Below are 24,343 nucleotides of genomic sequence, written 5' to 3' on the forward strand. Positions count from 1 at the left end.
CCTGCAGCCCGGCATTCTAAAGCCCCGCCCCCGGCATTCTCCATCCAATCCCCTGCGGCCCGGTACGTTTCTGCAGAAGCCCAACCCCTGGCAGTAAGAAAAAATATTTGCCGGGCTGCTCTGCATCCTCTTCCTCCCCGCCGCCGCGCACCGCCCCCCTCATCCCCGCGCACCGCCGCCGACACAAAAAAATGGGACATTCTCTGGACAGTCAGGCAACCAGTACAGCACACGAAAAACCGGGACTGTCCCGGCAAAACGGGGACGAATGGTCACCCTACCTAAAACAGAAATCCAGCCTACACAATTATTTTTACAGCATTGTAACCCGTCCCGTGCTGATTCACACTCTTTTTAACCCCAGTGAAACCCAGGGTACCCCAAGATACTCCCCAGTTCAGTTTTGTTCTCCTCTGTTACAGGGAGTTTAGTAGGCCACCAAATGTTCCGAATCTTAGGCTGCACTTATAGTGCCTGGCGACGCAACGTCGCTCCGAAACAAATATATTGACTCCGTCACACACGCTTATAGTAAGCGCGATGGAGCGACAAAATTTTGAAGCCGGGTCTATTTGATTTTTTTTAGAGACAGTCGCCACATGTGACTGTCTCTAAGCCAATCAGAGATTTCGGCCTGCCCCCTTTCGTGACGTCACTAGCTTTGTCGCAAGCTACGTCGCTTAAAATCAAATTATAACTTTCGTGCTGGCGACGGGTGACGTCATCGGTCATGTCGCCAGCACTATAAGCGCGGCCTTACAGGCTAATAGGAAGCTGCAACATCATAATTTGTGGCTTTTTATTGAACCGCTGTTCAAATGCACCGAGGAAACACTGGTTTAGCAACAAAAAAAATATATATATATTGCAGTTTCACTCGGGAGAACACCCCGGTTACAGAGAATAAATAGGTTAATTTGGCGGATTTGCTGCTTTAAATGTATTGTAATGCGACTGCTGAAAGTCTACATAAAATATTTGATAAGAATATAATCCTGCTCCAGTGATTTGAAATCATAACATTTATGAAATGTCATTTGAAAACGATTTTCATTGAGTATTTGTTACAGGTCCCAGGTTCATATATTTATTAAGCCATTGTGACAACAAAAGCATAACGCCTTAGCATTTTCTGTTCAGGAGTAGGAGGAAAGAGTGAGGCAGCAGGCAAGATCTACACATGTGGCGTACATTATTCAACCCTCCAAGGCATTATATCATCGCAGATAATGTTATTTCCCCCATGACTTTTGGCAGTGGTGTAGCTAGATATGTGCAGGCCCCCGAGCAAACATTTTTTTCAGGGCCCAATTAATATTAATACTGACTGCAATGTTTTTCTCCCTCTCCCTCATCATCTTTCCTCATCATCATCTCTCCTCAACTCTGCCCCTCATCATCAGATCTCCCCCAATTATCATCAGATCTCCCCCTTCCTCCATGCCTACCTGTGGTAATGGAGATGGTATGCGGCAACGGGACCCGGGTGTTATAGGATAAGCCGGTAGAAGAATCAGCACTTGAGGCAGAGCAGGACGGCACGGGGTGAGGAGCGCGCTCTAGCAGCAGACACTGGAAGTAAGAAAGACTTCTGGGTCAGACCGCAGGGGCGCGCTCCTCCCCTGCTGTCCTGCTCTGCCTGTGTAACAACAAGTGATGATTCTTCTACCGGCTTATCCTTTAACGCCGGGGGCTCACCGCCGCCGGATACCATCTCCCTTAGCATGTCTCTTTGATTACCTCTGTGATTGGGAATTGATTTGTTATTCCTAAATGAAGATTTGGCTGGGGTTCCTTGAGAAAAGGCCTGAGAAACACTGATCTAGAGCCCTAAAACAAAGGGATGAGACTCTTGGGTCTGAATTTGAAGGCTTGAACTTGTATGTTTTTGTACCTGACAAAGGGATTTCCCCGAAACGTTGTGAATTATGTCCACACTATTAAAAGGACATTCAAATGTCTGTTTTACTTGTAACGGTTTTTGTGAACCGGCCTTACCCACCCAATCTCACATTGGCCCCTGTGGTCTAACCGGTCCCCATTACAGTGTGGTAGTGTCTGGTGGTGCACCTGTTGGCTACAGGACTCCTGAGTCTCCCGCATGATGGTGGGTGGGGAGGACCCGTCCAGACAGGCAGCTGAGGTAGTGTGCTGAGTCCTACCTAGTTCCAGTGCAGCGCCTCCACCTCATCAGGGTCCCTTCGGTCTCTTGGGGATGGTCCTGGCGAGGAACTCCTCGGTGGTGCTCCTCTCTGTACATTCACTCCACACATGTACACGAGAGGGTTTCTGATTAAGAGCATCTTTATTGTACGGCAGGCCATGCTGCCCCCCACAATGGGTGTAATCAGCCCTTCATGGTGACCGTGCTTCCTTTAAAAAGGTAATCGTCCTCCTTAATTAGGGATTCCCTATCCCCGCAGGGATCTTAGCCCTGTGCCAGGTCCCTGGACACAGTCTTCCTACTCCTCTCAGACTCTGCAGAGCAGTACTAACAGAACTCCCAAGACTACTAAACTCCCCAGAACTCACAGAACTAACTTTTAGACACAGTGCTGTGCCTTATGTACACTCTGGAAGCTGACACACCTCTGACATCACTAACCATGGAGTCAGAGCATGTGACCACTCCCATCCATACACAGGGCACCCCACCAGGGTGTGAGGGCAAACCTCCATAATTACTGCTGGCATGCCCACAACTTACCAGGCCTTACTGTCAGCAGAGATGTGGTTGTGTAGCGCACAGCATCCAAAAACGAAAGCAGGTCTGGCGAAAGCTTTCTTTATTGTTAGCAAGGCATAAAACAGAGGGACGCAACCCTTCAACGCGTTTCGTGCAAAGCACTTTGTCAAGAAGTGCCTTTACACGATATACAGCCACTTAAATACAAGAGATCGGTCAACTCTCCTTACTGTCAGCAGGAGAGATGACTGTAGCCATTTTACATGACCGCTACATTCTCCCCCTGGTGAATCCCATCGTCCTCGCTGGGACCTAAATTTGCATACCTTCTTCCAGGAAGCACTGTAACACAAAACACATAATTGTTAACATCATACAGATCATACTGTATAACAGAAAAATGACCACAGTGACATCTCGCCAAGCCCGCCCCGACCAGCAGCCACGAGCCCGCATTGTGCCTTATTACCCTCTAATAATAGTGATTCGGGTCAGGTTTCTTAACCTTTCTACCACCCATATCCAGGACCGTGACATAGTAATGCCTAGGCAGTCCCCTCTCGGGCCTATAGGTCACCCTGTGTTTGTGTATATTCCTCCCTATACTCCACACTCGCATCAGGTGATCTATCCTGTCCTCTGTCCTCCTTCCGGTAACTTCATTTCCCTTACTGACCAGGTACATCTCGATGGTTTCCCTAAGCCACCTTTCCCTGTTCTCTTCTATCTCCTCCATGAGGGGTTCAGGGACATAAGGGTACTCCAACCCGTGGGAAGATTTATATCGAGCCATTATTGCCCGTTCCGCTCTACTGATCCTAGTTAGGTCAGCCCTACCTGCCCTCCCAGGTAACACCCATGACAGGGGCTCGTCAGGATCCACAGGATCTGACAGTGTGTCGGGACCCATGGGCTCTATCTCCCTGTGCTCAATCTTAATCCACCGGTCCTGCAATTCCCTATCTCTTTGCTCAGGGGTTAATTCTCCTTTGGCCCACCAAAAATCTACTACCTCCTCCCGGCGGATGAGAAACCGCGTACGGTCCATACAGGCCACATAACCTTCGAAGAGTGGAGCCCACCAACGGTGTTCCTTAAACCGATGGAAATCCCCTCAGTCACTCTCTTCCGCATCCCCCCATGAGAATACCCCCGATGTCCTTTCCGAGCGAGGCTTGGACCATGGGTATGATCCCGGTACCTTCTCCTCTGTTTTATTGGTCGCAGGAGGCAACCACCGGCCTACCGCGGCCTTACCTAATTCTCCCCCTCCCCGAGAATCGCCTTCCGTAGCGCAACTGCGCTGTCTTTCCCCAGTCCGTTTCTCCTCCCCCCCCAAAGGTATGTCCACAAGTTCCAGGCTAGGAGGGGATCCCGTGGAACAGGTGACAGGGGCAGGGGTTTTACCTAGGGCGTGGGGTTGGGCGTAAGGGCAAGAGGGGATATGCCACGGGGCTACGACCCGTTCCCGGCTATCCATGGACTGATCCAAGGAGGATAGCTCACCCTCCTCAGTCTGTGGTTCGCCCATCCAGCTCTTGGGCCCTTGAGTTGATCGGAGACCTTCCCCCGATCGCCGAAGCGTCGCTGCATCCTTCCCGTCTGTTCCGCCGTCGCCACCGGAAACGACGTCGTCACCGGAACCGGAAGCGCCGCCATCTTGGGTTGGGCCCCCATGCAGGATCTCTTCCTCGATGACGACATCCGGAAGCTCCGCCGTCGTCTCCACCGGAAGTGGTGTCTTCTCCGCACGTGCGTCTTGGGCCTGGCACGGCCTTGGTTCCGCTACACCGTCTACCGGAGCAAGGTAAGAAAGTGGCTTTCCCTTACCATTCCGCAGGGGTGTAGGCGTCTCTCGCCCGTCGCCACCATATCCTGGGGCGGAGGGACTCCGTCTCTTGGCTCGCCGATCTGCGGGGGACGCCCTGCTTTTCAGGCTGCTACTCCCGCCACGGGGTGTCGTCCTCCCCGGTTCTGTCCTGGGCCTCGATTTCACCTCCGCTAGCTCGCGGAGATCCTCATCCGAGTAGTCTCCCTTCCCCGACTTAGGGGTCACCGATCGGGGCGATAGTCTTTTTCCAGTGCGGTCGGGGGGTGATCCGACCGTCTCGGTTGCTGCTGACCCAGCCGACTTAATCGACTCCAGTCCCCTTTCTCCGGGACTTGCACGGCTGATCCACAGTGCACCAGGGGATTCGGCGGAGCGCCTGACCGTATCCCCCGGGGGGCCAGCAGATTGAATTGGGATGAACGTCGGCATTGGCCACAAATATAATGTCCCGCATTGTGGGCAACGTGCCACTGTATTAACAGCGCCTCCGGGCAGCCCGCATTGAAGGCAGAGCCCGACCACCATCTCGGTGTTGGCCACCCTTACTACCAGTACCCCGCCGGGTACCGAGTAGGGCTGGGTGGAGACCATAGTGCCCACAGTGGAGGAGCAGGCCATTCTCTTATTAGGGACCACTTTCTGTATGGGTCTCTCCAGGTCAGTGGTTCCTCGCAACTGACTGGTAGAAGCTTCTGGGCCAGCCACTTCCTGCTTCGGCTCCTCCCTCCGCTGACATAGCTGGAACCCGCCCCCAGGGGTTGCAATTATGGGCGGATCCCACAGGGGAATAACATGCCCCTTAATTAAGGCCACGCCTTTCTCAGTCCTGGTGGGCGCGGTCTGCGTTTTCGCGCCACTTTCCTCATCAGAGTCGGGTTCTTTTCCTGCGGCTAGTTCCCGCCTTCTCCTTGCAGCTGCTTTTCGTGCAAAATATCCCTCCTTCTTGCACGTTACCTCCGCGGCCGGAACTACTTCTTGTAGTGGCGCCGTCTGGATATCAGTCCCTGGGCCCAGTGGTTGCATTCCCACAGGCCATAATTGAAAGTCACTCCCCCTGGTGGAAATCAGGGGTGGATCCCATAAACTAAGCGGTTGACTCAGCACAGGGGCCGAGTGAGTCACTGTCCATGAAGGCGCAGCCATAGCTTTCGCGCCATACCCCCCATTAGGGCGGGGCTCTGCTGTTCGCGCCATTCCCGGCCAGCTTTTTGCAAGTCCTGAATCAGCCCAGTCATCTGCGACTGGCCCACGCGGTCTCCCTAGCAAGCGGGAGCCGCCATTTTGGGTAGCTTTTGAGTCTACAATGTCCGTTTGTTTGCTTTCCTCACTGGGTTCTCCCCCAGTTATCACAATGTCCTCACACTCTTCAAGGGTGGCACCTCGGTGTCCCAAACAGGATAAAAACGGGGCAGCCACAGCCTTCGCTCCACTCCAGAGCAGATTAGTCAAGGACAGCTCAGCGACAGTTGGCTCTTCAGTGGGGCGCACGCCACGGGTGCCTTCCCCATCAGCCTCTGGTCGCCATTTTGGGCTCTCCGCACCACGCGGATCCTCCATTCCTTTGGTCGTCACGCTCTCGTACCAATTATCGTACATGGGGCTCCGCTCTGCGGGGCAGCCACCACACCAGTACAATAAAGATTTGCTCAGATGCACCACCACATATGTACCTGATCTAGGCTGGACTCATGTTGCACTACCTCAGGCTAGGCTCACTCGCTCAGTGTCTGCTGTTACTCCTTCCTCCCAGTCTGTGCTCCCTATGGTAAGTGTCTGGAATGGGCTAGAGTACTCTGGCTCTGCCATGCAGTACTTGGGGCGTCTACCTCTCTTGGTCAGCCTAGCGCAGACCCTCTCCAGGATTCCTGACCACGTTAACAGGCTATCCCTTCTGGCGTCCTACCACTAGCACTACCTCAAGGTGACTCGGTCAGCTATAGCCCTGCTCCAAACCCCTCACTCCTTTCAGGCCCCTAGGTCGTCCCTGCGAACTGACAATACCCTGTCAGCCCCCTGACCACCCCTAGGTCCGTCCCAACGCAGCACAGAGTGGCAGCAGACACTCTCCCTGTTTCCCAGTGTGCCTAGCTAGAGCCTGTCCTGTTTGACAGATCTGATCTCAGCAGCTCGCCTCCAAATGTAACGGTTTTTGTGAACCGGCCTGACCCACCCAATCTCACATTGGCCCCTGTGGTCTAACCGGTTCCCATTACAGTGTGGTAGTGTCTGGTGGTGCACCTGTTGGCTACAGGACTCCTGAGTCTCCCGCATGATGGTGGGTGGGGAGGACCCGTCCAGACAGGCAGCTGAGGTAGTGTGCTGAGTCCTACCTAGTTCCAGTGCAGCGCCTCCACCTCATCAGGGTCCCTTCGGTCTCTTGGGGATGGTCCTGGCGAGGAACTCCTCGGTGGTGCTCCTCTCTGTACATTCACTCCACACATGTACACGAGAGGGTTTCTGATTAAGAGCATCTTTATTGTACGGCAGGCCATGCTGCCCCCCACAATGGGTGTAATCAGCCCTTCATGGTGACCGTGCTTCCTTTAAAAAGGTAATCCTCCTCCTTAATTAGGGATTCCCTATCCCCGCAGGGATCTTAGCCCTGTGCCAGGTCCCTGGACACAGTCTTCCTACTCCTCTCAGACTCTGCAGAGCAGTACTAACAGAACTCCCAAGACTACTAAACTCCCCAGAACTCACAGAACAAACTTTTAGACACAGTGCTGTGCCTTATGTACACTCTGGAAGCTGACACACAACCTGACATCACTAACCATGAAGTCAGAGCATGTGACCACTCCCATCCATACACAGGGCACCCCACCAGGGTGTGAGGGCAAACCTCCATAATTACTGCTGGCATGCCCACAACTTACCAAGCCTTACTGTCAGCAGGAGAGATGACTGTAGCCATTTTACATGACCGCTACATACTATTGATATATTTGTTTGTGTGATCCAGGAGCCTGGTTCTTACTAAGGGGTAGAACGGAGCAAGTTTAGAGACTGGCAGAGAGGGCTGGTAAATCAGTAGTTGAGATACATGCAGTGTTTTGAACAGATTGGAGGGGAGACTGGCAAGAGAGGGTGCACTGCTAGAATGAAATTGTAGTAATGGAACCTGTGATATAATCAGAGAGGGAACTAGAACTTTGTCTCTGGAGATGTAGCTCTGTGCACGCTATAAACTTCTATTGACAAGCTCTCTTATTGGTCCATCGCAACTTACCAAAAATCCACCCTTCTCCAGGACCTTCAGGGCTTCCAGAACCTAGCCCATTCCAGGCAGATACTGTACATTTGTAGTACCTCCTGGGTATATCATGTTGAACCTTTTTAGCGTTCTAGACGTCAATTATCACAAAGGCCCCTATTTCATTTACTATGAGGCTGTTTTTTTTAGTCCTATTTGTTCAAATAGAGCTGAAATCCTCCCGTGCTGCGGGAAACTGCTTCACAGCATATCAAACTGGGACCACTGAGTTGTAGGTCATGTCTGCTTTGAATCAAATCCTTTCAGCATTAAAAGGTTTCATGATTTTTTTTGGTTATTTTTATTTTAAGATAAAGCAAAGCCACAAGAATAATAAATAAAAAAAATGCATAAATATTCAATTGTAGTCTCAAAACATTGTGCAGCCTGATAATGTTAATTTAAGATCTGAACTCTGTTATGAATTATTTAAATATATATATATATATCACTTAACATGTACAGTACCATGAATTAAAGGACTTACAGTGGACTTACATTTTTCCTTACCTTTTCCTATTCACTCTGCAGGGTGAGAATTTTTTTCCCCGTCTGAATTAGGGGGAATCTAAGTGTAGGACAACTTCGGCCAGTGCTCTGTTTTTCTAAGGGGACAGGATGAGAGAAAAAATTAAAGCTTGGAAGGGCCACAAGCTTATGGTACTGTAATTTAATATGTCTATAAAAAATATTAAAATATTATACTTCGACAATTGCAATCAATAAAACTTTTCTACTGTATACTGTACATTTACTTTACCTTCCATTAACTTATCTTAATATTTACTTTACCTTCCATTAACTTATCTTAATAGAGCGTATCAGTGTGTACGAACCTGCCTGAGCAACTTAAATTAAATTTACCATGGGCAGATGGACGATCTACCACAGGTCTTATAATTGGGAATGACCCAACACTGGAGATGTTGGCCCATATTTAGTAAGCAGTGTTTTTTCATAAGACACCTTATGGTGCAGGAAGATACCCAACAGTTGATTCAAGGGAATGGACAATAAGGTGTCTTCTGGAGCCACAAGATGTCTTATAGAATAGCAGAACTTGGTAACTATGAGCCGTTGTGTTTAGAATGTAATGAGGGTGCTGTGACGGGCATCAATAGACTTCACATGGCTTCCTGTCACTGAGCAAGTCACCAGTGGGGAATGATTGTTGAATACGTTATTGATACCAGCAGGGGGCTATTCTTCTTGCAATTCAGTTTTATAGCCTTCAGTTCATAAAAAAATATAGAAACATACAAAAGGAGGCACAGAATCCTCCTCAAAGATCCTCATTGGCTGCACACAAGGCTAGGAGTAAATAACAAGGTTTAAATACCAGATATATAAATGTGGTTCAGTTAGCCATTCGGTACAGGTAAGCAATCGCTCCCAACATTGTGAGAGGACAATTGCCACTAAAAGCCATGTGGCAAAAATAATCAATCATTTATTAATATACATAATGACACACAACATAAAGCGCATGCTCTAAACTAACTTTAAAAACAATTAAAATGTAAATGTAACGGGTGACAGTCCACATTTATATATCTGGTATGCCTCCTTTTGTATGTTTCTGTTTGTTCACACTATCCTCTTTGCACCGGCAGGATAACCATATATATATATATACTAAGATTTAATCTATAACTGCATAGTAAGGTGAGCGGTAGATCACAAGTTATGTATACATAAAAAAAATATAAACAGAAAGGCACCTCTGGTGGTGGTGGGGATGCTGGGGGAATGTGCTGGGGCTGCCGGCGCCTCACTCCTGCCTCCTCCCTCTCCCCAATATGCCTGGGGATCGTGGTGGGGCTGCTGGGTGAAGTGCTGGGGCATCATGGTGGGGCTGCTGGGGGATCATGGTGAGGCTGCTGGGGGAAGTGCTGGGGGATCGTGGTGGGACTGCTGGGGGATCGTGGTGGGGCTGCTGGGGGATCGTGGTGGGGCTGCTGGGGGATCGTGGTGGGGCTGCTGGGGGATCGTGGTGGGGCTGCTGGGGGAAGTGCTGGGGCATCATGGTGGGGCTTCTGGGGATCGTGGTGGGGCTGCTGGGGGATCGTGGTGGGGCTGCTGGGGGATCGTGGTGGGACTGCTGGGGGATCGTGGTGGGGCTGCTGGGGGATCGTGGTGGGGCTGCAGGGGGATCGTGGTGGGGCTGCTGGGGGATCGTGGTGAGGCTGCTGGGGGAAGTGCTGGGGCTGCTGGGGGAAGTGCTGGGGCATCGTGGTGGGGCTGCTGGGGCATCGTGGTGGGGCTGCTGGGGGAAGTGCTGGGGCATCATGGTGGGGCTTCTGGGGATCGTGGTGGGGCTGCTGGGGGATCGTGGTGGGGCTGCTGGGGGATCGTGGTGGGACTGCTGGGGGATCGTGGTGGGGCTGCTGGGGGAAGTGCTGGGGCATCATGGTGGGGCTTCTGGGGATCGTGGTGGGGCTGCTGGGGGATCGTGGTGGGGCTGCTGGGGGATCGTGGTGGGACTGCTGGGGGATCGTGGTGGGGCTGCTGGGGGATCGTGGTGAGGCTGCTGGGGGAAGTGCTGGGGGATCGTGGTGGGGCTGCTGGGGGATCGTGGTGGGGCTGCTGGGGGATCGTGGTGGGGCTGCTGGGGGATCGTGGTGGGGCTGCTGGGGGATCGTGGTGGGGCTGCAGGGGGATCGTGGTGGGGCTGCTGGGGGAAGTGCTGGGGCTGCTGGGGGAAGTGCTGGGGCTGCTGGGGGAAGTGCTGGGGCTGCTGGGGGAAGTGCTGGGGCATCATGGTGGGGCTGCTGGGGCATCATGGTGGGGCTGCTGGGGATCGTGGTGGGGCTGCTGGGGGATCGTGGTGGGGCTGCTGGGGGATCGTGGTGGGGCTGCTGGGGGATCGTGGTGGGGCTGCTGGGGGATCGTGGTGGGGCTGCTGGGGGATCGTGGTGAGGCTGCTGGGGGAAGTGCTGGGGGATCGTGGTGAGGCTGCTGGGGGATCGTGGTGAGGCTGCTGGGGGAAGTGCTGGGGCTGCTGGGGGATCGTGGTGAGGCTGCTGGGGGAAGTGCTGGGGCTGCTGGGGGATCGTGGTGAGGCTGCTGGGGGAAGTGCTGGGGCTGCTGGGGGAAGTGCTGGGGCTGCTGGGGGATCGTGGTGGGGCTGCTGGGGGAAGTGCTGGGGCTGCTGGGGGAAGTGCTGGGGCATCGTGGTGAGGCTGCTGGGGGATCGTGGTGGGGCTGCTGGGGGATCGTGGTGGGGCTGCTGGGGGATCGTGGTGGGGCTGCTGGGGGAAGTGCTGGGGCTGCTGGGGGAAGTGCTGGGGCTGCTGGGGGAAGTGCTGGGGCTGCTGGGGGAAGTGCTGGGGGATCGTGGTGAGGCTGCTGGGGGATCGTGGTGAGGCTGCTGGGGGAAGTGCTGGGGCTGCTGGGGGATCGTGGTGAGGCTGCTGGGGGAAGTGCTGGGGCTGCTGGGGGAAGTGCTGGGGCTGCTGGGGGAAGTGCTGGGGCTGCTGGGGCATCATGGTGGGGCTGCTGGGGATCGTGGTGGGGCTGCTGGGGGATCGTGGTGGGGCTGCTGGGGGATCGTGGTGAGGCTGCTGGGGGAAGTGCTGGGGCTGCTGGGGGAAGTGCTGGGGCTGCTGGGGGAAGTGCTGGGGCTGCTGGGGGAAGTGCTGGGGCTGCTGGGGGAAGTGCTGGGGCTGCTGGGGGAAGTGCTGGGGCTGCTGGGGGATCGTGGTGGGGCTGCTGGGGGAAGTGCTGGGGCTGCTGGGGGAAGTGGTGGGGCTGCTGGGGGAAGTGCTGGGGCTGCTGGGGCATCATGGTGGGGCTGCTGGGGATCGTGGTGGGGCTGCTGGGGGATCGTGGTGGGGCTGCTGGGGGATCGTGGTGGGGCTGCTGGGGGATCGTGGTGAGGCTGCTGGGGGAAGTGCTGGGGGATCGTGGTGGGGCTTCTGGGGATCGTGGTGGGGCTGCTGGGGGATCGTGGTGGGGCTGCTGGGGGATCGTGGTGGGGCTGCTGGGGGATCGTGGTGAGGCTGCTGGGGGAAGTGCTGGGGCTGCTGGGGGAAGTGGTGGGGCTGCTGGGGGAAGTGCTGGGGCTGCTGGGGGAAGTGCTGGGGCTGCTGGCGCCTCACTCCTGCCTCCTCCCTACTCCTTCCGATCTGGCGCGCAGCGGCCATTTTTTAAAAATTAGTGCGATCCCAGTTATAACGCGATCGGATTGGGTGGCCCCCGAGGATCGCGTTATAATGGGGTTCAGCTGTATTGGGCATATTAAAAGGATAGAATATCCACTTCCTCTGAGTTCTGTACAAATGTGTGTGTCTTCATTTTCCAGTAGCACCACTTTTAGTAGCAGCTTCAAGACCTGGTGAGTGAGGAGTGTGTTCCTGTGTTAAATCTAATCACACACAGCTAATGCCCGATGTTGAAACAAGCCTTAACATTGCCTAAGTAAACACAAAGTTGACAGATTCGGAGCATACTGAAGCTGCTTGAATAGTTGGAAGGTATTCATTCAGGGCACAACCTCAATCTCAACATTTGAGAGAGAACATAAATAAAGTACTTACCAAATTAACACTTTCACTGCCTTAGCGGTCGGTGCTCAATGTATCATTTAATGTGTAGAGTGGATTTTAAAAGACATGCCTGAAAACTGTACTGCAAACATGACCTTAAAAAATTTTCAGAGGTTGGTCTTAAAAAAATGCACACAAATTATTGAATCATTGCCTGCTTCCTTTCATTAGAATCAAAGCAATATGATGGTTCAATTGTACAAAACCAGTGTCCCATTTTGCGAAGACGCTTCTAAAAAATAATTTCACACTAAATCCTGTTCCATTTAAGATGCCTTATATTTCCTGAGCATGAAAATTCACATACCCACATTTGTAGAGGAAACATTGGAGATGTTGAAAGCTAGTGTAAAATGACATTATTGGAGATGATGTTTTCTTTTTGGTCCATAAAAAGGTTGCAATGGAATTGGTTTACACCACCAGAGGAGGATAACTTCTCCCTCTCGTCCATTTTTGGTTAATGATTCCTGCTGGGAGCCCGTACATCCAGTAACTCACAGTTAAGTTGCTGGAATAGCACCAAGTTGACAATTTTTCTCATCCATTACAACATTATTGAGATTGGAAAAATAAAAAACATTCCTCCTTTTGATCAGTTTGATGTTTGTACTCAGAATAATATTTTTTTACCACTGTGCAATTAGAAAGCGTGTTTTTGCCCTTCTATTAGGGGGAGGCGGGGGAGGGGGAAGGTTGGTCTCAGGATGTCACTTACTCCAATGTAGAAATTTGGGGTAGATTCATCAGCATCTAAAATGTGTTATCCCACTGCAATCCCACCTTGCCAGTCAAGCCAATAGCAGTTAATACAGTATTGCAGTGCGATAACCCGCATCTGAGGTTAGTGAATCTGACGTTTCATCCTTGTGCTTTGACTTTGCTTGCCACATTATTACTATGAATTCATTCTCCAGAGGATATGTTTTTAGTTTTCTACAGTTGAAAATTATGGGGGAATTTTTCTAGAAAATGCAAAATCTGAAATGTAATAAAAGCAAACTAAGGGTAGCATTGCTCCCAAAGTGGTGCAGATTGCGTCATTTTGTGAAATTTTTATTCTGCTTGACTACATCAGTGTAAGGTCGTGTGAGGTTGTTTGGCTCTGCATTTTACCTCCGTTTGCTTCACGTGCGATGAGCATTTTAGGGAGTGGTTATAGGAGGAGTTAGGGGAGGAGAGAGTCCGCTAAATACCTGACCAATGATAAAGGTCTGGATATGCTCTGACAGTGTATGGCCATAAAACCTACAAACATTAACAAATAAGGACCAATTTCTACTACTTGCTACAAAATAATAGTCTACCAAATGTAAATATGCTGTACTTCATCGCCTCATAGCATTTGTTTGTGTATATACCAAGCATTCTTATTAGATGTCTCACGTGCAAAGATTTGTTGTAGAAGGTGGGAGCGATGACTGGGTACAACGGGCTGCTCAGCTTGGTAATGCATTCGATTTTAGAACCGCAGCAAGATAATATTTCTCTTGCTCAGTCTCCAATCACAAGGTTCAGGAAACTAAGAAAATCCATGTGGAAGAATACAACACAACTGTTGGTTTGTGGTCTCTCATTTGGCTGCAGCCATAAACAATGTCCCAAATAAGAAAAGTGTGATCTGCGCATTTATTCCCACGGTGTAATTGCTTGTACTTTTGTGATCTATTTTCAGTATTTTTGACCACATTCTTTTTTTTAAAAACGTCATACACTCTTCCTTAAAATGCTGCGGCTGATTCCCAGTGCTAGAGAAGAGTTTCACTCCATGCAAACGAATGGGACTAAAATCTTCTCCAGCACAACGAAGGCGGTTTTACAGCATATGGAATAATGGCTATAATCTGACCTGGAAATTGTTGGTTCTGTTCTGTATGAGAACTATATGACACTATTGGCAGTTTTTTCAGGGAAGTTGTCAGCTGTAAATCTTTAGCATCTACTGTACACTCTTCGGGATCTGTAATATAGCACTATGCACATTTAGCACCCTCACTTACTCAAGTATAGTTTTTATTGATGCTTTAACCGGAATGCAAAAAGAATTGTTGGTCCCTGCAAAAAAAATGTGTGTTTAGTTCTAATAACTATTAAAATAAACCTTGTAAACAAGGTCTGTAACCTCATTCATGTCTAATTGTAACATTAACCTACTAAATAGATGTTTAAGGATTGCAGCATGATAGGAGGTATAGCAATACATTCAGATTTGAAAGGCAACAAAGCCCAGATTTACTAAGCAGTTTTCTGCCCTAAGACAATTCACGTTTGTGGTGCTGGAAGACACTGCTCATTCACTTCAATGGGCCATAAGGTGCCATCCGACACTGGCTTATTTATACAGTACCTTAGAATAAAAAAATATATAAATACAAAATACAAGTATAATATAATATAATTTTTTTATTGTTACATTTAGCATCGCCACATAATAAATTATCATATAAATCATCGGTCATAAGTTATTAGGCAGAAATTTAAATTGGTTTACATTTAATACTATGGTGTTAATGCAGCTTTAAGTGAATCTAGTTCTTCCAGAAGCAGTGAGTGTAGAAGATGCCTTCCAGCTACGTAAATTAATTTACACAGGACGTGATCAGATTTTTCATAAAACAGCTTAGGAAATACGGTGGCACTGCTTATTGTCAGAGCACCACGCCATAAAGAGTCTTTAAACTGGACCTGATTACTGCTTCCTAAATCTGTTACATGCTCATTTTTAAAATGAGGGTTTAAATGTTTTTGCTAAGGTATATCAGCATATCATTTACCATGACTAACATTGTTCTTCCTTTTTCTTTTAAAGGACTGTGTGCAGTTAAACCAGTACAAACTCCAGAGTGAAATTGGCAAAGTAAGTATTCAGTGGTTTGGTCTTATCATACTGTAGAGTTGATCAAGTGATAAGCTCCGAGGTCTACGTTTATTTTCATTTGATGTTTTGGGAAACGAACAGACAGTCAGAATGCTTTCCTGTCTGTAATTCCAAAAACTCAGAAATGCATGATTTTTATACAGCAAACCGAGGAAATCAGACAGCTCATCTCGCCCTGCGTGGCATTCCTTTAAATTCTATTTGGATTTAATGTATTTCATTAAACATAGCTCAAACGGATTCAGAACAGCTCTAATCTGTCAAATGCTTGACAAGAAGATAGCAAATGTGTTAATTTGTTGTGATGCATAATGTGCAGCGATTGTACAGCAAGCACCACTGTATTGGAAACCTTTTCTCACTTTATTGTTGGTAATAAGATGACTGTTTGACTAAAATGTTACTTTCTTTTTTTTTAAATATATTATTTATTTTTTTTGATAGAATCTACAGTAGAAATAGTTCAACCAGTAATGTTTTACACAGACGGTTGAATGCTGTGGAAATGTCAACCACAGCTATGAATGCAAATGAAACTGTGTTATCACCGTGATACATTAAGTAAACGCACAAAGTGAACTCCTGTTTGCAATGTGAAAAGCCTTGCAAGAGTATTTGCTTTAGGGTTCAATAGCTCTATATCACACTGAAATAAAAAAAAAGAAATACTTGAGTTTGATATTTGTTAATGCCATCCCAGCTTATAAAATACCTTTCATCAGGATAAAGTCGGTAAGAGTAAAATGCGTGTGTCTTATGCATCACCTCTCCCAGCCGGTCCTCCAATAGCCAGTTATTTCTGAGTATGTGTGACTATAAGTCTGGTTATTTCCCATAACCTTATGTAGCCCCCATTTCCCCGTGTCTAAGGGAACTACGTGTGATGCCGTTACCTGTGGCTCACAGAAGGCCTGAGCCTCCGCAGCTGGGAGCCTGGGGTGAGCTCTTTGTTCTCCTTGGTGCAACGTCTCCACCTGAGAGGGATCCCAGCGCAGTGGGATAACCCCTTTCAGGACCACTTACAGTGAAATGATACACACACCAGTATATAACTGTCACGCTGCGCTCACCACAAACAGGACTGAAGACCGCGGGGCTGAGGTGTCGATGGAAAGACACCGACCCACAACCACGCAGTCCTGTCCGGAATGCGTAGTCCAAGTCGTTCAGCGTCGTAGGGTTGGAGAGGTCAGGGTAGTTAGGGTACTTGCCGTAATTCAGGGTTGGAGAGTGGAGGATGGTAGATTTCCGTAGCCAAGGTCCAGGGTCAGAGAAGGTAGAATGGTCAAGGGACGAAGCCGGGGTCAAAGCGCAGGAGAGTTTAGGAATCCGAAGAACAGCCAGGATCAGGACAGGAGAGAACAGACAGGTAAGGCCAAGCAGGGATCAAGACACAACTAAACAGCAGCGGTGAGCACAATGCATACACAGGAGTTTATGCTCAGCAAGGAATGACAGACAGGAGCAGGTATATAAGTAGGAAGGATCCAATTACCTTGCAGGTGTGTGATCCTGTCCTCCAATGGTGTCCGGAAGGTACTAATCTGAAACAGCCTGCAGGTCAGGCTTCCCTGGTGATTACTTTGGTTGCCGGGCAACCCGCGCGGGTGCGCGATGCGCGGCGCGCTGACGTCACGCGGATGTGCGGTTGAGTTTCCTCCCTGTGGGAGGCGCCGACGGCTCCCTTCAGAGCGTGCGTGTACCGGCTTGGCAGTGCGCGGGCGCGTGGGTCTGCCGTGTGACGCGTCAGCCGGGCAGTTTCCGGCAGGAGTTGCGGCGGATGTTACAGTATCCCCCCCTTGAGGGGAGACCGCCGGGCGACCCATGGATGGTTTATTAGGATGACTACGGTGGAAGGCATGAATGAGACGGTTAGCATGTACCTGACGATGAGGAATCCACTCTCTCTCCTCCGGGCCATAGCCCTTCCAGTGTACGAGATATTGCAATCCTCCTCTGGACATTCTGGAGTTGAGGATGGTCTGTACCTCGTATTCTTGTTGACCCTCTACCAGTATGGTTTGTGGAGGTTTAGGTTGTCCTTTGGAGGATGAGTCATGTAGACAGGGTTTTAGAAGGGAGGAGTGAAAGACAGAGGGAATCATCATATTCTTAGGCAGTTCTAGCCGGTAGGCTACTGGGTTGAGCCTTTTAGTGATGCGGAAAGGTCCGATAAAGCGCGGTGAAAGTTTGGGTGAGGTTACCTTTCAACAAATGTTTTTAGTGGATAACCAGACCCTTTGTCCTACAGAGTACCCTGGGACCTCCCTACGGTGACGGTCCGCTTGTCTCTTCTGTAGTTTACCAGCGTGCTGTAGGTTAAGATGGATCTTCTGCCATAAGTCTTGTAAGTGGAGGATCCTGTCCTCTGCGGCCGGGACTCCAGACTTCGAGATAAGAGAAGGGAGTGCAGAAGGGTGGAAGCCATAGTTGACCATGAACGGTGACTGTTGGGACGATTCATTCTGAAGATTGTTATGGGAGAATTCTGCCCACGGGAGAAGTTCCGCCCAGTCGTCTTGAGTATCGGCAACAAAACACCTTAAAAATTGTTCAAGAGACTGATTGGTGCGTTCCGTTTGCCCATTGGTCTGGGGGTGATAGCCTGACGAAAAGTGTAGTGTGACGTCCAGACTCTTACAAAACGCCCTCCAGAACCAGGAGATGAATATGGATCCCCTGTCAGATACTATGACCTGGGGGTGTCCCATAAAGAACTAGATTGGTCATCACTCGAGTCTAGGCGCAAAGTTCACCTTTCCTGTCTAGCCTTCAAATTCTTTATGTGCAAGCTACCCAGCTACCTGAACAAGCTCCTCACCCCTACCACATGCAGCACCTATCACCTGAGATCAGACCCCAAAAGACTGTTCATGGTCCCAAGGCTCAACAAAGTATCCGGCCGCTCCTCCTTCTCTTACCGTGCACCCCAAAACTGGAACAACCTACCGGAGACTCTTACATCCACCACCAGTCTAAGTTCTTTCAAATCTAAGGCTGTCACACATTTTAATGTGGTCTGTAATTGTTTCATACGCCCATAATACAAATGATCTTTAACTGTGCATGCTATGTCTTGTATATAATGTATACCCTGCTCATTATGTAACTGTATTTGTAAACATGTATTATTTGTCTTAACTCTGTGCCCAGGACATACTTGAAAACGAGAGGTACTCTCAATGTATTACTTCCTGGTAAAATATTTTATAAATAAATAAACCTGAAGATCTTTCTGATGAAAATGTCGGACAACATAGGTGCGGTGGGTAGACCCTTCATCGGGATGAAATGTGCCTGTTTTGAAAACCTGTCCACCACTACAAGTATGGTATCCATGCCTCTAGATTTAGGCAACTCAACGATAAAGTCCATAGATATGTGTGTCCATGGACGTTCCGGGATGGGTAATGGTTGAAGGAGACCCGCAGGTCTGTTGCGTGGAGTTTTGTTCCGTGCACAAGTAGAGCATGTAGCTACAAAAGCTTGTATGTCTCTCCGCATGTTGGCCCACCAGAACCTGCGGTCAATGAACTCGGTAGTTCTCTTGGTGCCAGGATGACCAGCTGTCTTGGACGAATGCCCCCACTCGATGACTCTCCTCTGGTAAAGAAGGGGGGTGAACAAACGATCCTCCGGAACCTTGAGTCCTGCTGGGATGTTGTTCTGAGCCTTGGTAATATCAGACAATGCACTGAAAGTATTGGCAGCCACAATGCAAGAGGATGGGAGAATGGTCTCCGTCTGTTCCACCTTGTTATACTCTACCAGGAACTGTCGAGACAAGGCGTCGGCTTTTAGGTTCTTAGACCCTGGGATATAGGAGATAAGGAAGTTGAAGCGTGTAAAGAATAAGGACCATCTTGCCTGGCGAGACCCGGGTCGCCGTGCTCCCTCAATGTAAAGTAGGTTTTTATGGTCTGTTAATATCGAGACTGGTGTTTCCGTGCCCTCCAGTAAGTGTCTCCACTCCTCTAAGGCCAATTTGATCGCGAGGAGCTCACGGTTACCCACGTCATAATTCCTTTGGGCGGAGGATTTTTTTTTAGAAAAATACGCACAGGGGTGAAGTGGAGCTTGAGGATTCTTTCTCTGGGAGAGTATAGCACCTGCTCCTACATCGGAGGCGCCAACCTCGAAAGAAAAAGGTAATGAAGGGTCTGGGTGTATCAAGATGGGTGCTGAGGCGAATGCCGTCTTTATCCTCTCGAAGACCTGGAGGGCTTCGTTAGACCAATTTCTAGGGTCAGCTCCCTTCTGGGTGAGCGCCGTGATGGGTGCTACTACCGATGAGAATCCTTGAATGAACGTAGTAGTTGGCGAAGCCGAGGAACCTTTGGATAGCCTTGAGGGAGAGAGGACAGGGCCATTCGAGTACAGCTTTGACCTTGGTAGGGTCCATAGCGAGACCGGTGTCAGATATGATGTAGCCGAGAAAGGAGGTAGATTTTTGGTGGAAATGGCATTTCTCGAGCTTAGCAAACAAGTAGTTCTCTCTTAAGCGCAGTAAGACTTGCTTGACGTGAACCGTATGTTCAGGCATGGATCTGGAAAAAATTAGTATATCGTCCAGGTATACTATCACATGACGGTCCAGAAGGTCTCTAAAGATGTCATTGACAAAGTCTTGGAAGACAGCAGGGGCATTACACAACCCAAACGGCATGACCCGGTACTCGTAGTGCCCGTTGCGAGTATTGAATGCGGTCTTCCATTCGTCTCCTTGTCTGATTCTAACCAGATTATAGGCGCCTCTGAGATCCAGTTTGGTGAAGACCCTTGCTCCTTGGAGTTTGTCAAATAATTCTGCTATCAACGGAAGGGGGTAGCGTTTTTTTATGGTTAGTTTGTTGTGACCGCGATAGTTTATGCAGGGTCTGAGGGTTCCGTCCTTCTTCTTGACGAAGAAGAAGCCTGCCCCAGCAGGTGATGAGGATTTTTGAATGAACCCCCTCTGGAGATTCTCCTGGATATATTGTCTCATAGCCTGGGTCTCAGGTATAGATAATGGGTAAGATCCTCCTCTCGGGGGAATGGCGCTGGGTAGAAGATCGATCGGGAAATCGTACGCACGATGTGGCGGAAGTTCCTCTGTCTGGCGTTTATCGAACACGTCGCGAAAGTCTTCATATATCACCGGCAGCTGTATCCTGTCAGGATCCGTGACCTCCAGACCTGCCACTGCCTTAGGAGCAGACATGCAATGTTCCAAGCAATAGGAACTCCAACGTAGAGGCGTGGACTCTGTCCAGTCAACAACCGGATTGTGGATCCGGAGCCACGGAAGTCCCAGAATAATGTCCGTGGAGGGAGTGTGGATAACATCTAGTGTTATGGTCTCAGAGTGGAAGTCACCGGTCGAGATCTTTAGGGGCGCAGTTTGCAGGGAAATAAACGCAGGCTGCAAGGGTCGTCCGTCGATGGCTTCAGGGCCTACCGGTCGATCTTTGGGTACCAAAGGTATTCTATTCTTGATCGCAAACTCTTGGTCAACGAAGTTTCCCCCTGACCCTGAATCCAGAAAGGCCCGTGTCTGAACTGTGAAGGTCTCACCGAATATGGAGATGGGTAGGTAAATCCTAGTAGAGGGTTGAGGAGGGGGAAAGGTTGCAGTACCCAGCGTGATCCTTCTAATACTCACTGGGCTTTGGCGTTTCCCGGTTTAAGCGGACAGTTGATCACCAGGTGTCCATTGTTGCCGCAGTAGAGGCACAGCCCTGCTCGTCTTCTCCGTTGCCTCTCGGTAGGCGAAAGACTAGTCCCTCCCAGCTGCATGGGTTCGTCTAAAACGGGAGTTGTGGGAAGTACAGGACCTATGGTGGAAAAGGAGGGCGATTGTATACCTCGAGGGTGTTTGTTTCTCTCCATCTTTCTCTCTTGGAGAGGCTGATCCATGCGGATGCACAGGGTTATCAGATCTTCAAATCCAGCGGGGCGATCGAGAGATGCCAGTTCGTCCTTCAGACGTTTGGACAGGCCCTGCCAGAAGACTGCGGATAGGGCCTCATCGTTCAAGCCGGTCTCCGTAGCCACCGTCCGAAAATCCAGGGCATAGCGAGCCACAGTACGGTCTCCCTGGGAAATATTAAGCAGAGTAGATGCGGCGGTAACCTTACGCCCTGGGGTGTCAAACACCCTTCTGAACTCGGCGATGAAGAGGGCGAGATCTGACGTCAGATCGGGGTGTTGCTCCCAGATGGGAGAGGCCCAGGCTAGAGCAGCGTCAGTCAACAAGGAGAGTATGTACACGACCTTAGATCGTGAGGAAGGGAAGTGAGAGGGAAGCAGCTCAAACTGTATGGAGCACTGGTTCAGAAACCCCCGACAACCGGTGGGATCCCCTGCATACCGGTTGGGCGTTGGTAGTCGTGGCTCAGAGGTAGGCGTCGTGGGAACGGGAGCGGTTGCGAGTGGGACGGTGTTGGCTGTAGATAAGGCCAGGCGTCTAACTTGCTCGGTAAGGGTATCAATGTCTTGTTTAAGTTGGGAGACTAGTTGTTCCTTAAGTGTGAATGATCCGGTAAGTTGCCGGAAGCATTCCTCGTGTGTCTAAACGTCAGGCCACCTCAGCGGGGTCCATGTTTGTTGGGCTGAGCATATTGTCACGCTGCGCTCACCACAAACAGGACTGAAGACCGCGGGGCTGAGGTGGGGATGGAAAGACACTGACCCACAACCACGCAGTCCTGTCCGGAATGCATAGTCCAAGTCGTTCAGCGTCGTAGGGTTGGAGAGGTCAGGGTAGTCAGGGTACTTGCCGTAATTCAGGGTTGGAGAGTGGAGGATGGTAGATTTCCGTAGCCAAGGTCCAGGGTCAGAGAAGGTAGAATGGTCAAGGGACGAAGCCGGGGTCAAAGCGCAGGAGAGTTTAGGAATCCGAAGAACAGCCAGGATCAGGACAGGAGAGAACAGACAGGTAAGGCCAAGCAGGGATCAAGACACAACTAAACAGCAGCGGTGAGCACAATGCATACACAGGAGTTTATGCTCAGCAAGGAATGACAGACAGGAGCAGGTATATAAGTAGGAAGGATCCAATTACCTTGCAGGTGTGTGATCCTGTCCTCCAATGGTGTCCGGAAGGTACTAATCTGAAACAGCCTGCAGGTCAGGCTTCCCTGGTGATTACTTTGGTTGCCGGGCAACCCGTGTACGATGCGCTGCGCGGAGCGCTGACGTTACGCAGACGTGCGGTCTAGTTTCCTCCCTGTGGAAGGCGCCGACGGCTCCCTTCAGAGTGTGCGCGTACCGGCTTGGCAGTGCGCGGGCGCGTGGGTCTGCCGTGTGACGCGTCAGCCGGGCGGTTTCCGGCAGGAGTTGCGGCGGATGTTACAATAACAATTGGTTTACTGACAATAGAATAATGATATAACAGTACCATATAATATAACAAACAATACAATAATAACACAGTGTGGGTGTCCCCCAAATACATAGGGTGCGTGGCACCAATACCCCTGGTGTCTTCCCCAAATGAGTCAGTCCCACCCAAGTGTAGCGTGTAGCGCTACCCCAGTAAACCGGTGGTGCACTTTACCTCCCTGGGCACTCTTGTACCCAGGTACCGCTGAATGAGCAAAAAGGATCCGTCTGATCCCACGACGTCTGCTGAATCCTCTCTCTGGTCCGCATAGGCTTCCGCCTCTTGAGGGAGCTCCAGCTGGAGGGTGTCCCTTAATGTCTATAGTTGCCTGTGGTCTGATCACAGACCACAGGCTCCAGCTCACCGCATGGCATCTCTTCACTGGTGCAACACCTGACACTATAAGGCTAAAGGGTAGCGTTCCTGTCTGGGGTCTTCCCTATAGCAGCCACAATCTAGAAGTGGATTTAGGACCTAGCTGGTACCTAAGGGACAAACCTAGTCCTAGTCCAGGGGAGCACTGCTCCCTGGACACTATCTCAACGGTTCTCCCCGTCTTCCAACTGCCAGCAACTGCCTGTAACTGCCAGTAACTGCCTGTGTATACATTGTACTTTCATGTCCCTCTGACTCCTGAGGTAGTCCCTTGCAGAGCCTCTCTTAAGATGGCCGCCACAACTCTGGAGACTGCGCATGCGCAAAGACTCCACTGCGCATGCATGAACCTAAAATGGCCGCCGCAACTTCTCGCCTCACTGCGCATGCGCAATTGTGCATGCGTGAACTACACGATGGCCGCTCCCATACACCGCAGCCGTCCCCCACCCCGGCACCGGAGGTAAAAGGGGACACGGCTACACTTACTACGGTATATGCCTCTGTACTTAGAGTACTATTGCCCAATTGAGAAGTTTCTTAATTTGCCAGTAAGGTACGTGGTTCAGGGTCATTAACTCACTTACCCTGCTTTGTTTAACTTGTCTACATCAGGGGTGCGCAAACTATTAGAGTTCTCCCCCCGTGCTCGCGCCCCCCTCACCTCTTGTATCGGCGTTTAGTGACGTTAGGGTTCACGTGACCCTGCGGCGTCACTTGACGGCGCTTTGCCATGGCGACGCGTCATAGCAGCAACCAGAATCAAGGTAAGTGGGTTGCAGAGGCCTCACGCGATCCCCCGGCATTTAATTTAAATGCTGTGGGGAAGAGTGCGGGGCCTATGCAACCGCCCACACACCCCCCCCCAAAATCTCCTGTCCCCCCCTGGGGGTCACACCCCAGTTTACGCACCGTTGGTCTACATAACCAAGGGAGAAATACCCTTAATTATACATTTTTGTGTTGAATGAATTGAGGGATTAATACATAAATTCAGTATCATATTATTAATGCGCTAAAGATTGGGGGCAGCCACTGAAACATTTGTTTATAAATAGAATGAACTAAAATTACTTTGTGTTGACAAACCATTTTTCTTGAATGCACAGTCTGTTTCCAGACACATTCTGATTTACAGTAAGGCTTTGTCTATAGTGCCGGCGACACGATGGGTGACGTCACCCGTCGCCATCGCCACCGGCGAAAGTTATGTTTTGCCGGTCGACGGCATCGCGGGATTCCCGCAATTTGATTTGTTAAAGGGCCGTCATGTGACGCGACGGCCCTTGAAAAATCAAATTTTGCTGGCGGCAGGTTTTCGCGACGTCGCTCCGTTGCTTGTCGCCGTCGCGTGCACTATAAGCGCACGCGGCGGCGGCAAAGCTTTTGTTTTTAGGCGAATTTGCGTCG

At 50.2% G+C, this 24,343-nt stretch overlaps 1 protein-coding gene across 3 annotated transcripts in view; it reads left to right on the plus strand.

Moving 5' to 3' along the window:
• The window catches only part of CAMKK1 (calcium/calmodulin dependent protein kinase kinase 1), a 328,954-nt gene that overhangs the window by 131,603 nt on the left and 173,008 nt on the right, over positions 1-24,343 (plus strand). For all 3 annotated transcript variants that reach the window (XM_075589999.1, XM_075589997.1, XM_075589998.1), the window contains exon 3: positions 15,127-15,174. In XM_075589999.1, the coding sequence (XP_075446114.1) occupies positions 15,127-15,174 (48 nt within the window). The remainder of the gene's footprint in view (positions 1-15,126; positions 15,175-24,343) is intronic.

Source organism: Ascaphus truei, chromosome 3 (assembly GCF_040206685.1).
Source record: "Ascaphus truei isolate aAscTru1 chromosome 3, aAscTru1.hap1, whole genome shotgun sequence".
Lineage (NCBI taxonomy): Eukaryota > Metazoa > Chordata > Amphibia > Anura > Ascaphidae > Ascaphus > Ascaphus truei.